General features: G+C 38.0%; 1 protein-coding gene across 3 annotated transcripts in view; it reads left to right on the top strand.

Annotated features, from left to right (window-relative positions):
- Window positions 1-14,409, top strand: part of TRIO (trio Rho guanine nucleotide exchange factor) — a 241,931-nt gene that overhangs the window by 142,900 nt on the left and 84,622 nt on the right. For all 3 annotated transcript variants that reach the window (XM_062610805.1, XM_062610806.1, XM_062610807.1), the window contains exons 19-26: window positions 1,205-1,319; window positions 6,045-6,160; window positions 9,411-9,533; window positions 11,451-11,645; window positions 11,757-11,872; window positions 12,417-12,483; window positions 13,260-13,369; window positions 14,128-14,197. In XM_062610805.1, the coding sequence (XP_062466789.1) occupies window positions 1,205-1,319; window positions 6,045-6,160; window positions 9,411-9,533; window positions 11,451-11,645; window positions 11,757-11,872; window positions 12,417-12,483; window positions 13,260-13,369; window positions 14,128-14,197 (912 nt within the window). The remainder of the gene's footprint in view (window positions 1-1,204; window positions 1,320-6,044; window positions 6,161-9,410; window positions 9,534-11,450; window positions 11,646-11,756; window positions 11,873-12,416; window positions 12,484-13,259; window positions 13,370-14,127; window positions 14,198-14,409) is intronic.

Below are 14,409 nucleotides of genomic sequence, written 5' to 3'. Positions count from 1 at the left end.
ACTGAAGATGAATTGGAGATTGCTGCTTTGAGAAACTGTCATCTAAAGAATGCTTAAAGGCTGCTGCTTTGGAAGAGAAGCGACAGTCACATAGTGCCATTCCTGCTTGTGCATCAGAGCAACTCTCTGATGTACTTGGACTACAGTAGAGTACGGAAGGAGGAAATTGCTGGACAAGCATCTCAGAGTAGTTGGATTTGAGTAAAAGTTTGCAGATAAATGAAAGATTTTCATTCCAACTAATGTCCTGGTGAAGAAGTTTATTGATCATACTGAATGAATGTGTAACGGGTGCTTGCAAAGCAATGTTACTGACCATGTAACCGAAGGCTTTTTCCAGCACCACCTTGAAAGACTACTAAGAGTATAAAAGTTATTTTTATTAAAAGCCTTTTTGTTCTTGGTTCACAGATGAAAACATTAAAAACATTAGCATAGTTCAAAAAACACTATCAAATAGATCTTTCTGAAGCTGGTATGTGAGTTACCAATCTTTGTTTTAAAACAGTGTGAGGGATGGCTTTGTGTCTTTATTACTGGGTAGACCCATGCTACCTTTATCTAACCTTTTAAAGTAGCATTTTGCGCTCTGCTTATTAAAAATAAGGCAGCCAGCCCATATGTGTACATTAAGATGAAGAAGGCAGCTGAACTGAGTGTTGGCAATACAGTGGCAGGGACTGAAAGCTCTCAAGGCCTTGTCTTAATATTTTAAGGGCATGTCTTAATATTCTAGCACTTTTGGTTTCACTTCAGCAGAGCATTTACTTTTTGTTTGAAGTACTGGTGCATGTTTTGGAATATCCAGGTGTGTACATGAGCCTGTGCACTCTGCTTATGCAATAAGTAACTTCAGTTGGCACATGGCATATACACAAAACAAACTTCTCTGTAAGCTCTGAGTCATGCTTGAAAGCTCGAGACCAGATAATTGGTTTCCAGGATCTTCAGATAAAAAAGGAATAGCATTTTGTTTGGGTTTGTTTGGTTTTTTTTCCTGCCGTGTAAGTAAGGATTAACTGCTGTTTGTTGGGAAAACTGTTTTAGTGGCTGGTTTGGCTTACTTGCAAAAGGATTAACAAGCAAAGTTTTCTAAAATTAGAGAGCACGGGAAACGCATGAAAGTGGGTGAGGAAGGTCCTTCATCTGTTTCTGAACGTATATTTGTGCATCTTCAAATAAAGTAATACCACTGACTCTTTAGGCTTGCACATTGGCTCGGAGGAATGCTGATGTCTTCCTGAAATACCTGCACAGGAACAGCGTAAACATGCCAGGGATGGTGACTCACATCAAAGCACCTGAACAACAAGTGAAAAGTAAGGTTTTTCTTGTTTCTTCTCATCTTTTTTTCCTCCACAGAATGTGATCATCATGTGCTGTGCTGTGTGTGATGATGATGAGGGGTGAAGCTTGTCCAAATGGAAAGGGTTCTGTCAGGCTTAACAGGAAATAATTAAAATTTCTCACACACTTTGAAGGAGCTGCTGGATGTAAAATTCTCTTATATCCAAATGAAGTTGCTTTTGAATTTATCTGTCTTCTGCTTACATTTAATCTTCTTCCAATTTGAGTCTCAAATGTGCTGCTTTTGTTGAGACAATGAGATAGTAAATTTTGACATGATAATGTTTGGTCTGAAACCAAATGGGAGCTTAGTCAGTCTGTTGGTGTGGTGCGTTCTGCAAGTTCCTTGGGAGTGCCACCATGATATAAGATAATCCCTTGAATGATGCCCTTGGGCCCTTCATATAGTTGAATCAGTATTGAGGAACTTCATGAAGTGTCAGATAACTGATATGATGTTTAAAATTAGATATGTAGTAGCTGAGATGAGGCAGGAAAGAATATTACATGGGGCTTGGCTTTTGCTGGTATTAATTCAATGTAGTGCAGCCTTAACATGTATGGTGGGGAGTGGAGTAGAGAGAGAAATCTATAGGGTTTTCAAGGGCAAAAGCACAGGAACTAATAGGCTATACATAACTGATGGGTGAGGTAGGCAGAAGAGAGGTCAGAGAGACTCAGAATATTGCATTTTATTACCTTATTTGCCAGTGTGTTCTGCTCAATGCATTTTGATGCTGTGACTGAATACCCAGGCCATGCTAGAGACTCAAACCCAGAGATGCTTAATTGTCTAATTAATTGCTGTTTGCAGCTACCCAAAAGGGAATCATGCTGAGAGTGGAACAAGACTCAGAGGAGCACGGCAATAAGACCAAAGGAAAAAGTTGCAGCAAGGAAAAGTCTGAATGGATATAAGGAGAAAGTGTAACATCAGGAGTGAGAAAGCACTGGGTAGAGCAGGTAGCCCAGAGAGGTAGTAGAATCTCTGCCGTTGGGAATTTTTAAAACTCAGTTGGAAAAGCCACTGCAAAACTTTAGTTAGTCCTGCTTTTAGGAGGAGTTTTGAACAAATGGCCTCCAGAGGTCACTTCCTCTCTAAATTTCTTGATGATTCTATTAGAAAAGAACATGGTCACTGCTTCACTTTACTACAAGGGGGAAACAGTTTGTGTTAAAGTTACCCATATATCTAACAGTTCTCAAATTGAAAATCTGTCTGTGTTGAATTTTTTGTATTGTAAAGATAATAGAGTATTTGCCATACTTTTCACTGTAAGTAAATAATTGGATTGTGGCAGTTGAAACTTTGAGCACGTAGAGCTGACAAAGGATTGTTTTTCCTCTGTCCCCATGGCATCAACTTTTATAGAACTGTATAAGACAGAAACTCAGTGAAAATGCTGGCATTATCAATAACTGAAGAAGGGTTGCTGACATTTGTCACTTAGCTCTTCTCTTGGTAGTAGACAAAGAAAACAGAGCAGAAGTAACCAGGAGGTTGTAGTTACTTTCTGAGTACTTACTAAGTTTAAGAAAAAAGTCTTAGGGGTTTGGGACAAACTTTTCAAAAATTCAGTTTTGAAATCTGTATAGAGGCAGTCATTCTGAGAAAGGTAAATGTGTTCAGGAAAGAGCAGAAAAGTCTCCACTAATGTCCTTAAGAATAATTATATATCAGAACTGCAGTGTTAAGCATGTTCTGTGTACATTTAAATCCTAGATGAATGCTACATGTTTAAAAAGCAACAAAAGTCCCCAGGCAGGCAAAAAAAGTAAGTTATGTGCTCTAACACTTTTTCTCCCATAAGCCATTTAATATCTTCTGAGAATTAAACACGAGTCAAGCTAAAACTGGCAAGGACTGCTTGCTTTTAGGTCTCATTGGTATGATAATAGCTGACCAAATCATTTAAAAGTTCACTCTGATTTTCCTGTTCAAATATGCATGTAAGAAAAAACAAATCTCTGTTCATCTTCTTTATAAACTGATAGAGAAAAAAAATAATAGTGTTTATTTCATTTTGGTGAACTAGAGGTTACGTGTTCTGCTGGCCTCATACTCAGGTGTATGCCTGAAACAGCACATCAGACTGTGCTCAGTGTATAGTATATAAAGGATCACTTTAAAAACTTGAGTAACCCTTGAGTTTCTGCAGAACTGCTGAACATTTTTCAGAAACCTCATTCTGTGGCATACGTGATCATTATTCGCAGCTGCAGATTATGATATCTGGAAAAGCAATATCTCAATCTGAGCAAAGTTTACCTGAGCACATGCTTCATGGGAAACAGGAATCATAATGGTACTGAAATCTGAGAGGTGTCCTTCTGTCCCTTCATATCAGTGTAAGTAATTTCCTTGACTTGCAGTTAAGAGTATCCGAATACTGTATCAGACACCATGCCAAAGCTGAATTTTAGGAAGCAGTTGCGTCCTGAAACTGTGCTGTGGCAGGTGAATTCAGTTGGTGACAATTGCTGTAAGCTCAGGAAGGGAGCATCTTCATCTTTGCTTCTGCTGCTAATTTTGTGTGCTTCTTTGTTAGCTCTGTTTCTGATGTAAGGGCTGCAACTGAACCTACTGTAAGAACTTGTGTAGTGGTGCTTGTATTCTTAGTTTGCTAGAGAGTGCAGGATGCATAGAGACAGCTGAAAGCTCTCTGAGCATGGAGAAAAATTTGAAAGTTTAGGAAACAATCCTAACAAATGTTGGAATCAAAGAAAATAACAACAGGGACTTGTTCAGAAGACTTCAAGCAGAGCTTCTTGTGCAAACCTAGTAGTAAATATTATGTTCCATAGCTTCCTTTAAGTATTTTATAGAATATTTTTCTTTTCCTTGCAAGTCCAAGAAATTAATAATGGTAACAATAATGGTGCCCAGCCAAATGTCTCTCGCAGCCTTGCCATCTGTATCATGTCCTGACAGAACAAGTGCTGGTCCAACAAGCTAAATTCACCTTATTTGCTCTTTGTCAGAACTACTTCATTTGCGTCACTATCAAGATGTCTCTTTTTACATGGTGTGTCCTGTTGGGTGTATTGCATTATATAATGATAATTGTATCCTACCTGCAAACCACCCTTTGAAATCTGGCATGTATTCTGAATGTTTTGGAGGTGGGTGGCATAAGGCAGAAAGAAAACTGAGAAAACAGGTGAAGCTTATAGCAGAACAGCTCATGGTCTGGCTAAGGGACAGGTCAGTTAGGATGTATTTGAGGGTAGTCTGCCTAGCAGGAAGAAAACCTTGTCTGCAGGGACCAGATTCCAACCAAAAAGCAAGTCCTGGGTGATCTCAGTGCTGTGTGTCAAGTGGGAGTACAGTGTTTACAAGCTGAAGGACATTGGCAGTGATGCAGACAGGTTACATAATCCTCAGGGAGACTGTGACAAGTGTTTGCAATTGGTCCCAGATCACAAGTAGAGGTAGAGTGTGATGCTTTTTCCCTCAGTCTCCCTTTATTTGAGCTTCTCTGTCAAACTGTTTCTTGGATTTGTTAGCTTTTGGGATGTAAGGCATGGTGGACCCACACAGTGGGGCAGAGGAATGCAGAGGCATTAAGAAGCCTAGCACCTGATAGGCTTCCTTCATAATTACAGAACATAGCCAGGTGTGGGTGTAAGTAGAAAAGTAAGTAAAAAGTTGTGAAGAATGAGGCATTTTTTGTAGTCCCTTCTGATTGTGATAGACATCCCCTTGGGTTCTTTGCACCAGAGACATTGGGCATCCCCATTTCTGTGCATTTCAGCTTGCCATCTGGGTTTGCAATAGCTACAAAGTCTGGTAGAGCTGCTGCTCTGCATGAAGCAGTGGGTAAAGTGAACTTCACAAGAAACTGCTAGGATTTCTTCATTTGAAGGAAAAACAACAAAGAAGCAGAGTTCAGATAAAATCTTATGCATATGGTAAGAAGCCTTTGCTATCCAAGAAGAATTAAAAAGTCAGACCTACGGAATTGCAGGTTAACAGTGGAATTTGGATTTGACTTCTCAATGGCAGACAGTTTCTTATACTCAGGAATAGACTAACAAATTGTGCAGCTAATTATTTGATTGCCTGGAAATTCTCTCAAGGCTCAGTGAAAACTCGTTTGAACAAGTCCACTTGATTATACTGCTGCTATTTTTTTTTTTTTTTTAATTAGGGGAATTGCAAACTTAGTGATTGTGTATTGTTACTTAGCTTTTCCATAAAATAATTATCTGCCTGTTGATTTTGTTCTTGTAGTGACCTAAGTTTATAAGTTTGCCTACATGTATTAAATTATTAAAATATATTATAGGAGACTGGTTTATTCAGCAAAGTTTTGAGTATTTTTTTCGTTATGATCAACGTGTTGCATTTAGTATGTTCTGGTTACTTGTGCATGCTTGTTCTTTCGGAGGAAACGTCATAAAGAACTATCTTTATCAGACTATACATTCAATTCTGTGCCAGTCCGCGTAGCAAAGACACTTGAGAGAAAGAAAGGTGTCAGTAGTATGTTTGAATTGCATCTCTAGTTTCTTTCTGTAAACAATAATGAAAAAGAAGCACTGTTTTATGAATATCAGGGAAAAGAGCAAAACTGATAGTAACAGAGTAAGTGTATTGTAAGTTCTACAACATAAAGTACTTTAACCTGATTATTTATTTGATATTTAAAAATTGGTTGTTGTAACCTCTTTTGAAACTGTTTTCTTTTCTTCAGATATCTTGAATGAACTCTTCCAGAGGGAGAACCGTGTACTGCATTATTGGACCATGCGTAAAAGACGTCTTGATCAATGCCAGCAATACGTAGTGTTTGAAAGAAGTGCCAAGCAGGTGAGAGTTTTATATAAAAAAATCCTTTTCAGTGTTATCAAGGTTTGACATGCACTGACTTGTTCCACAATAACAAATTTGCCATTGACTTCAGTATGTCAAATGGCTGAAAGATCAATGGTTAAAATAGAAAGTAACTGAAATCATTTGCTTTTACTTTAATACAGAACAACTAAATCCATTGAGGCAGGGTGTCTTTACTGCTGTAACCTAAAGATAGTGTTCTGCTTCTGTCAGCTTGGTATCTGGGAATCTGGTACCTGGGAATCTCATTTCTGCAAGCTTGTGTTTGACAAATGTTGCACCTGTTAACTTTTACACACACCCCAGTTTGACCAGGGAAATAACAGGCAGCAACATTTTTCTCGGGGGAAGGGGCTGTGTGTGAGGGGAGGAGGGGGAGAGATCTAATTAACTTGGTTGGCAGTTCTAGAAAGCTGACATGTTGGATAACTCATTAAACAATAATAACTGAATGACTTCTGTTTTGCAGTTCTGTGTGTACTCAGTTTTGTCATTTCTTGCATGATAGATCCACCTCTCTGGATTTTGTTGAATTTCTCAGTCTGGAAAAAGCTGTTAAATAGCTACCACAAACACAAAAAATCCCATTCACTAATCAAAACACAAGCCATAAAAATAATTAGGGGGTTCCAAGGCAGAATTAGTGACTGAAATGATCTACAGTGGTTTTTTACTTTTTTTTAAACTGGATATAGGACAAAGAAGGGAAGCTATTTGTTCCTTTTCTGCAGAAAAGGTGAAAAATAACGCCAATAGTGTGAAATATAGTTAGATCTACTTTAAAGGACTCAAAAAACTAATTTTTTCTTTCTGACAGCCAGTGTAGACAGAAGCTTACATACTAGTGGTCTGTTTTGATCTCTTAAAAGATTTCTGAAGTCCTTCTTTCATGCTTTCCCGAAGAGAGTAATGCAAGCTAAATCTTGAGTGAAGTTAAAGATTAATACCCCTTTAAAACAACACCATCACCCCTTCCCCACACCCCACCCCACTTTTGAATAACCTTAACTCCAGCCTCTGCCAAGCACATGATCTACTTGCTTTTGTACAGAGATTACTGACTAACAGTATAACTCTGGAGATAAAGGTCTGTCAGCATTTTCATTGTAAATCCCATTCTTCAGCAGTCACCAGTTCAGTCATCATAAAGTAAAACCAGCCTTATAGGGACTCCAGACTGGTTACCCCAAAAATTGAAATGTTGTTGTATTCATTTAGATTTTTGTTTGGAAGTTGGAAGACCCAATACTTTCAGAACTCGATGCTCTGCAATGGGAGCAGATACCATAGTAGTTTGAGAGGACAGTAGCAGACTCTCAAATCCTCCCACAGCTAAGGGCTCACTTGATGATTAAACTGATTCTCCAGTTCTTGTACAGTGATATGTCTCCATCATACAATCCTGATCCTCACATGAAATGAGAGCTGTTCTGAACTGTAGGAATTAAGATCAATGAACTTTCTGTTAAATTATGGCTCTAGAGAGCTGCCAAAAAGTTACAAAAGGGTAACTTTTTGAGAGGGGAAGGTTTTTTGTTTGTCATTCATCATTGTGTAGTAAATCCACCAAAACAAGGTGGAAGTTAAAAAGTTAAAAGCGAGAAGTATAAATGTTTGTAGTATTCAGTGATAGCCATGCTGCTTGTCCATATCAGTCTTTACTTGCAAAGATTTGCATTAGAATGACAAAGGGTATCACACAAGTGGTTGGTTGAAATGTCCCTTTTCTTGACAGTAGTCCAAGAGCAGTTGGTTTGTTTCCATGAGCGATGTTTGAAAAATACTGGCCCATCTCATCATGCTTGCATAGGCACTAGCATGCTAGGTAAATGGCATCCTAGCTTTCACATTCAGTGTTGAGTTTTGAAGGCTTTTACCTTAGTTTTTGTACCAAAAGGCAAAAGCATCCTAAATAGAAGGAAGAAAATCAAAGTTGTTTGATTATCTTTGATCAGGTTGCAGTCTTAATGAGCTTAAATTGTGGTGGAATTATAATACAGATGATGCCTTTTCTGATTCAGATTTCATTCTTGGCAAATACATATCTACTATCCACCAAGATTAAGCTTCTCCTTTTCTTTCTAATGTGGGTAGATAAAAGCATAAATTGAAAGTATGAGAGGTAAAAGGAAGAATTGAGGACCCACTAGCAACCTACTACTTTTTCTCTTGGGGTATTGAGTTTTTGTGCTGTCTGCATTCACTGAAGACACAGAAGATACACATGCATTTATTAACATGTTGTCCTAAGAAAGCTGTCTTAAACTTCTTGAATATCTGATATTGGCTATATAAAGATGAAGAAGTTTCTAAGTTGATGTCTGTCTGCATACTGCTGTAATAACCTGTCTTTAGAGCTGCAGAACTGCTTGGTAGTGTCAGTGTTCAGTTACATTTTTTATTTTTACTGTTACACAGCAGTTTGAGAGTACTGTTTCTGGTAGCCAGAGAATAGGATCCCTTGCAACCAGTGAGTTATGCTTAAAAGAGCACTGAATATTAATGTGGATAGAACATAGATAATAACATGGTTCAGCATGATTCATAATAGTGAGAATGTAAGGTGCCAGGACATGGAAGGGAGACAATTTTAGTTTGCCATTCTTAGGTCTTGTCTTTTACTACCTATACATACAGTAATTGGTTTAAGTGATACATCTCACCATTCCTTCTCTGCTGCAGGAGTACATTTCTAGGAGTACATTACACTACAGAGCACACTTTTTGAAGCTGGAATACATCAGCTAAAGAGTGAAATGATAGTTAACTCTTACGGGCTTGGGAAGTTTATCGTACATATTTGGCAGTATTATGTACCTTTTTACAAGTTGGAGAATGCATATTTCTGTCTAGAGCTGTTCTGTGTTGCACTAAAACAGTGATTTCTGCTCAGTTGGGGAGTGTGCTAACAAAAACTGTAGACATAGACAGTTTGGACCTTTCAATAGTGGACTGCCATAGTCTGTAGTATTGGACTTCCTTGAAGTATTCGGATTCATGTGTCAGTTTTTTAATTCTTTAAGCGTTGCTTCATGGTCTGAGTGAATTATTTCAGACTTACAAACTGTTTGGTATTGTAGAGGTATTAAATGACTGCCATGAGTGACATAGAGTAAAATTTACCTGTGGCTAATTTGTATTTGTCAAATACTGATTACAGCTCGTTTCTGTTGGCAAAAGTATGTTGCCTTCTCTCTTACTTTTCCTCCATTATTGCTTTTTTTAGGCTCTGGAATGGATTCATGACAATGGAGAGTTTTATTTATCCACACATACTTCCACTGGCTCCAGTATCCAGCACACTCAAGAGTTATTAAAAGAACATGAAGAATTTCAGATCACAGCAAAGGTAAAATAAATAAATAAAGTGTCTAAGATTTAAAAAACTTAAAACAACCCAAGTTCTTTCCTGTCCCCCTAAAATAAATACCAAAACAAGGATGTGTTGATCAAGATTTGCTTACTTGCAGTAGCTTTCTGTCTGTGGTTCTGCTAGGAATAGAATAAACCAAAAGATAATCAGAAGATTATCACTGTTACCAGAGCTCCATCAGCCCTATGTGCTGTTGATTTCTCATAACAGAATTGTAGTGAGATAGCTTAAAAATGTTTTTTCAGAAACCTATAAACCTTGCAGGGCCATTCACTTCCACTTCTGTTTCCTCATGTCTGTGGATTACTGCTAGTTCATTTAGGATATAAAATACACCAAGGCATGTCATTATTCAGCTGTGATTTAATTAGAAGACAGTAGAAAAAATAAAGCTTTGCTTGTTAAGTTACTCATTTTATTAAAGTAATTTGTGATTCTGCTGTAACTTTAGGCCATGGCAGCATTATGTTATTCTACATATCTGGAAGCCTGTGCCAAGATGCAGATGTCAATTGTGAGGCTTATCAGTTTTCACATGTGAAAGAGTGAAAGACAGGCAACCAGTGCATGACCGTAGTACTTGATCTTATGTAGCCTTGTCTGTCTCTGTGCTTTATTTTGTCACCTGTTCAAACTGTCACCTCTCAGCTCTCCAGTCTTCATCGAGAATAGAAAAGCAATAGAAAGAAAGGAGGTGTTTCTTTGTCTTAAAGACCACCTCAAAAAAGGAGACTTAGAGATGGACTTTGTTGTGATTCATGTGGGAAGGGAGAAAAGAGAATCTGGAAAGAACAGGGATCACTTCTGCTTTTCAAACCTGGATTTCCTTCCTTCTGAGTTTTGCTTCAACTTTTGTTCTGCTGGATCCCTTCCAACACACAGAGCACCACTGCCCCCCTTGTTTCCTCTGTCAGCAGATGACGTGATTGCCCCTTTTGAAAGGATGTTGTTAATGCCACTCCCTTGGCGTTTTGCTACCTGTTGGGAGGATGTATTAGCCCTTTTTAATTCCATAGTGAAAAGAAATGCTTGGATGAGGGACCATTAGGAAAGAAAAAGAATTAAAAAAAAAAAAAGGACAAGCACTGTTGATTTTCCAACTGTCATAAAAGAGTCAAGTTCTTATTGACTGTTTTGATTAACTCCGTTACCAAGGGCCTTGACAGTACACCTTACTCAGATAACACACTTAATTCTGACATGGTATCAAAAAGAGGTGGAGATATAAACTCATCCATCGTGGATGATTTATGATTTACATGAAAGTACATAGACTTAGGCAGCTTGTTAATTGGGAAAATCGCTTAGTTACAGTTTAGATGGTGGCTACTTGTTCTCTCAGTGACTGTGTAAGCTCAAAACATAACACTAAAAAGGTCTGAAGAATATAGTCTTAATCTGTTGAAGTTGTTGAATCAGTAAGGCATATAACAAGACTTATTTCCATCTCAGCATTTCAGTGCTGACTGAAGGAAATAGATTGTTGAGACTGTGACTGTGGATGAGGTCCAGTACCAGTGCTTCAGTGATAATGAACAAAATATCCTCTTGGGCATCAAAACCCATTTGTATTGATGTAAGGAGAATACCCATGTGCTGAAAAGCTTGCCTAGCAGAATTTAATCGCTGGGTTAGCTATAAATGACATTTTTGAAAGAAAAACAACAGACCTGTATCTAGTCATGTAGTAATAAAACCCAAGGAAACCTGTATTCATCTTACGATATTTTTATTAAGAAAAAGGTACCTGTTTAAAGGAGTTCTGGGAAGAGAGAGGAGAAAACTAGCTCTTTTGATGGCTGCTACAACTGCACTTAGTAGCAGGTTAAGCAAAATGACCACCTTCATGACAGGTAGAGCTAGTAACTTTTCGATATTTTCCTGTTTTCATAGCAAACCAAAGAGAGGGTGAAGTTGTTGATACAGCTGGCTGATGGCTTTTGTGAAAAAGGGCATGCTCATGCAACAGAGATTAAAAAATGTGTCACAGCAGTGGATAAGAGGTACAGAGACTTTTCCCTGCGCATGGAGAAATACAGGACCTCTTTAGAGAAAGCTCTGGGTATTTCCTCTGATTCCAGTAAATCGGTAAGAGATATTTGAGTGTGATGACAGGCAAACAAGCTTTGCTTGCATTTAATTTAGTGATTGTTTTCTCCTGTCTCTTTACTTAATCGATTCTTTCTTTCTTTAATAAAGAGCAAAAGCTTGCAGCTGGATATAATCCCAGCCAGTGTCCCAGGGTCAGAGGTGAAACTGCGTGATGCTGCTCATGAGCTTAACGAAGAAAAACGAAAGTCTGCCCGCAGGAAAGAGTAATAAATCTGTTTATTTTTTAATCACTGAGAATGCATAAATCAATTCTGATAATGAGACAACTGTCATGGCTTGTCTGGCATCCTAGAAATTGAATAAGTGCTAAAAGAGAGTGATATTACTCCGTAGCTCCTATTGCCTTTTATTCACATGCTTGTTCTCACAGATAAGTCTAGCATGTCAGAATCTTAAACTTTCAAAACTGTATCAATTTCTAACATGCTTTTTCTCTTTTTAGAAATAATGTGAAATAAATGTGTACGGGGAGGAGGGAAGACAACAATTAAATGACTGTAGCAAGTGTAAAGCATTTGAGAAAAAAATTCCATCTCCTTTCCCCTTTCTTTTTGTGCTGGTTAGTAATGAAGGGAGGTTACCTGTTACGTCTCCTTCATCTGTAGTCTCCACATTTCAGTTCTGAGATTTTTCTTGCAGCAGTGGAAAAAGCAAAAGCTGATGAGGAGAAAGATGTATTCTGGTTATTATGCATTCATAATGATCTAACAGGCTGAGATTTGATTATTCTTTCTGTTGTCACCTAAGGTTCATTATGGCTGAGCTAATTCAAACAGAAAAGGCTTACGTAAGAGACCTCCGGGAATGCATGGATGTAAGTTTTCTTTTTTTCTCGCTAATCTTTGAAGACAGGATTCAGTCCATTGTGTTCTGTTTCTTTCTGGTTTTAACAGCTGAGCATGTTTGGTTTGCAGCCATAGCGCCAAATTAAGTATCTTCTCTGCTATTAAGAAAAAACTTAGAATTATGTCTGATAACAGCTGCTTCAGAATTCATCCTATACATTTTGCTTTTTTTCCATACTAAGTTTAGCATTTGCTTCTTTCCCAATTCACAAACATATGGGGTTTTTAGTTTGAGAAAGGGGAGGGAAAAAGGAGGGGCTTACTTTATTTGCTTTGCTAGCAGTAGAGGAGAGCTTGTGTTAATTCTCTTATTATCTGTATCACATGTTCTGCTACTAGCTGACTTTTTGAATAGAAATTCAGAGAGATTCCATGGAAAAGTGCCCAGTAATTGTTATGCTGAAGCAAGTAATGTTCAGCATTAGCTGTTGCACAAAGCGTGAACTTCTAGACTGCAGACATGACCGTGATAAAGAATATCCTGAAGCATTAGAGGTTGTCAAGAATGCTATGCATTTTAAATGCTGAAATCTCAAGGGATGATGTTAAATTGTCAGTTTTATAATGTGGATTTTACTGTCAAAATCACAAGGTATATTTGACACAACAGTCACACTGTCACATTTGGTGATGATGATGCTACGTGATCCACAGTTTCTCTCCAGGAATGCATTCTAACAGATACCTGTGTGCTTCTGTTCAGTGTTTGTCATGACTTTTCATGCATCTTTTTTGTTCTGGGCAGACATATCTATGGGAAATGACAAGTGGAGTAGAGGAGATCCCACCTGGTATTGTAAACAAAGAACACATTATCTTTGGAAACATGCAGGAAATCTATGAGTTCCACAATAAGTGAGTGACTTATTTTCCATTTCCATATTACTGCTAAATCCAAATGATGACCTGAGGGATTTCCTAATGAAAATATTGTGCATATGAATAATGGATGCTTTTCCATAAAAAAAAAAAATAAAAATAAGAGAGCTAAAGATTTCTTCTTGCATTGCTAAATTGTTTCAGTTGTTGCTTTTTGCAGCCAGGTAGGTGTGCCATTAGAAACTGTCTTTTTCAATCTTGACCATCTTTTAGCTGTTTAGATATTATTTGGATACATTTGCTGCAGGTTTTCCAGTTGTTCTAGAGAGATGGAAACCACTGAACTCAACACAGATACAGCACAAACATCAATTTAAGACTGTCATTCCTTCAGAACCCTCATTCCTGATTCCCAAGTGCAAATGCTAATGGGAAAGAGTAAGGCTTCCTGCTCTTTCTTGGCTCTTTGAATCTTATGTGGAGATGCCCCACCTTTGTAACATTTACTTGAGTACGGAGCTTGAAAGATGCTTGTGGAATGGTTCCTAGGCAGATCCATGTACAGGAATCTTGCTTGGAATCTTCCCTCTTTGTTAATTCATTAGTCTTTGTGTTGGGTTATGATTCTTCTAGGTAATAAGGTACACCTAGCATATTCCAGAACCTGATTTTACAGCCCTTTGTATGCTTTGTGTTAACCAGAGCATCCAAAAAGCAAGTCACCTCCTTTTTCTCTTGAGATGAAAGCTAAACTTCTTTTTAAACTGTGCTGTTCGTTTCTTTTCTACCCATAGTATATTCCTCAAGGAGCTGGAAAAATATGAACAGCTACCAGAAGATGTCGGCCACTGCTTCGTTACTTGGGTAATGAAGTCAGACTTATGTTTGGAAGTAATAAGGAAGATAATGAAGGGATAGATTCTGGCTCTTGGGTCCCTTTTTAATTTGTAAAACTTGTAAAAGTGCCCTTTCCTTCAAGTTTGAGTAAAAATGTGTTTAACTGGGTGGAGGGAGAAATAAAGGCACTGCTGTCAGATGTCAGCGCTTAGATGCTCTTCATGTTTATGCAAGTTGCC

Source organism: Pezoporus occidentalis, unplaced genomic scaffold (genome assembly GCF_034315485.1).
Source record: "Pezoporus occidentalis ecotype Australia unplaced genomic scaffold, CSIRO_AGI_Poc_V1 ctg15, whole genome shotgun sequence".
Lineage (NCBI taxonomy): Eukaryota > Metazoa > Chordata > Aves > Psittaciformes > Psittacidae > Pezoporus > Pezoporus occidentalis.
The sequence above is the reverse complement of the archived record's forward strand: the minus strand, read 5'-3'. Positions and strand labels throughout refer to the sequence as shown.